At 60.3% G+C, this 1,076-nt stretch overlaps 1 protein-coding gene across 5 annotated transcripts in view; it reads left to right on the forward strand.

The window, feature by feature from the left end:
• The window catches only part of LAT2 (linker for activation of T cells family, member 2), a 15,038-nt gene that overhangs the window by 9,413 nt on the left and 4,549 nt on the right, over window positions 1-1,076 (forward strand). For all 5 annotated transcript variants that reach the window (XM_014548509.1, XM_014548508.1, XM_014548506.1 and 2 more), the window contains exon 9: window positions 51-103. In XM_014548509.1, coding sequence (XP_014403995.1) covers window positions 51-103 — 53 coding nt within the window. The remainder of the gene's footprint in view (window positions 1-50; window positions 104-1,076) is intronic.

The raw sequence follows: 1,076 nt of genomic DNA on the forward strand, positions 1-1,076 counted from the left end.
ACACACAGGCCTGCCCAGCAACTGGTGGTGTGTTTGTGTTTTCTTGCCAGAGACCCCATCATGGAGTATTACAACTGGGAGCGGTCCCAGAAGCAGCAGGAAGGTGAGGCAGAGAGGAAGGAGGGGCATAGGGAGGAGAAGCATGGTGGGACCGAGGCATTTGGGAGGACTCGGAGGAGGAGCCTGAGCCTTGGTTTGGATCGATTGGGGAGTGAGGGGCAGATGAGGGAGCTGGCACCTCGGGCAGGAACCCAGGTGCAGAGGAGTGAAGAGATGTGTGGGCGTCAGGGGTGGGCCACAGGGGCCAGCAAGCAAGAGAGGGATTGCCGGTCCCATTCCGGGCTGGGCACATGTGGGACCTCAGAGGAAGGCCCAGGATGGGGCAGACTGGCTGACAGATGCTGCAACTCTAGGCCCTCAACACCCTTTACAGAAAGAGAAACTGAGGACCGAGGGCAGGCAGTGCTCCTGCCCGGCCATGCTGGGGTGGGGAGTGAGGCACCGCTGGGCAGGGAGTGGGTCCTCTTCATTCCCCTGCAGCTTCCAAATTGGGGTGGGGCCTCGTTTCTCAGAGCCCTTCTGATGTAAATGGATGGTGGGTGAGTTAGAGCTCAGCTTCCAGTTGGGGGGGGCATGCTCTGTATGCCACACGCAGCCTAAGCCCCTGGACAAAGACCCCACTGAACTGAAGGGTCTGCTTCCAGGTAAGCTTCGACCTGGCTGCTGTCCTCCTGGGCCCCCAGTGGCTCTCGCTGCCTGACAGAGATGGGCCTCCCTCCATCCAAATATCCATCCTGGGCCTGAATGCAGCCCATGCCCTGACCTCCCCTCCCCAGTGCATTCAGGGGTAACCTTGGAGGACAGAGGAGGAGCTCAGAGTGGCAGCTGCTGAGCCAGGCCAGTGCCCATTAAGAAGCTTGTCCAGGAAAATGTTCGAGGCCCTGGGGACCCAGAAGACTGGGGGCTTAGCAGGACAGGTCATCTGCCACAGGAGGGTGGGGCAGAAGGAGAGAGGAAGAGCCAGGCTTGATGGACAGGGCCCACTATAACGAAGTCCTCTCCCCTCTCCCCCTTCC

The sequence above is a fragment of the Myotis brandtii genome, unplaced genomic scaffold (genome assembly GCF_000412655.1).
Source record: "Myotis brandtii unplaced genomic scaffold, ASM41265v1 scaffold510, whole genome shotgun sequence".
In the NCBI taxonomy this organism is placed as follows: Eukaryota; Metazoa; Chordata; class Mammalia; order Chiroptera; family Vespertilionidae; genus Myotis; species Myotis brandtii.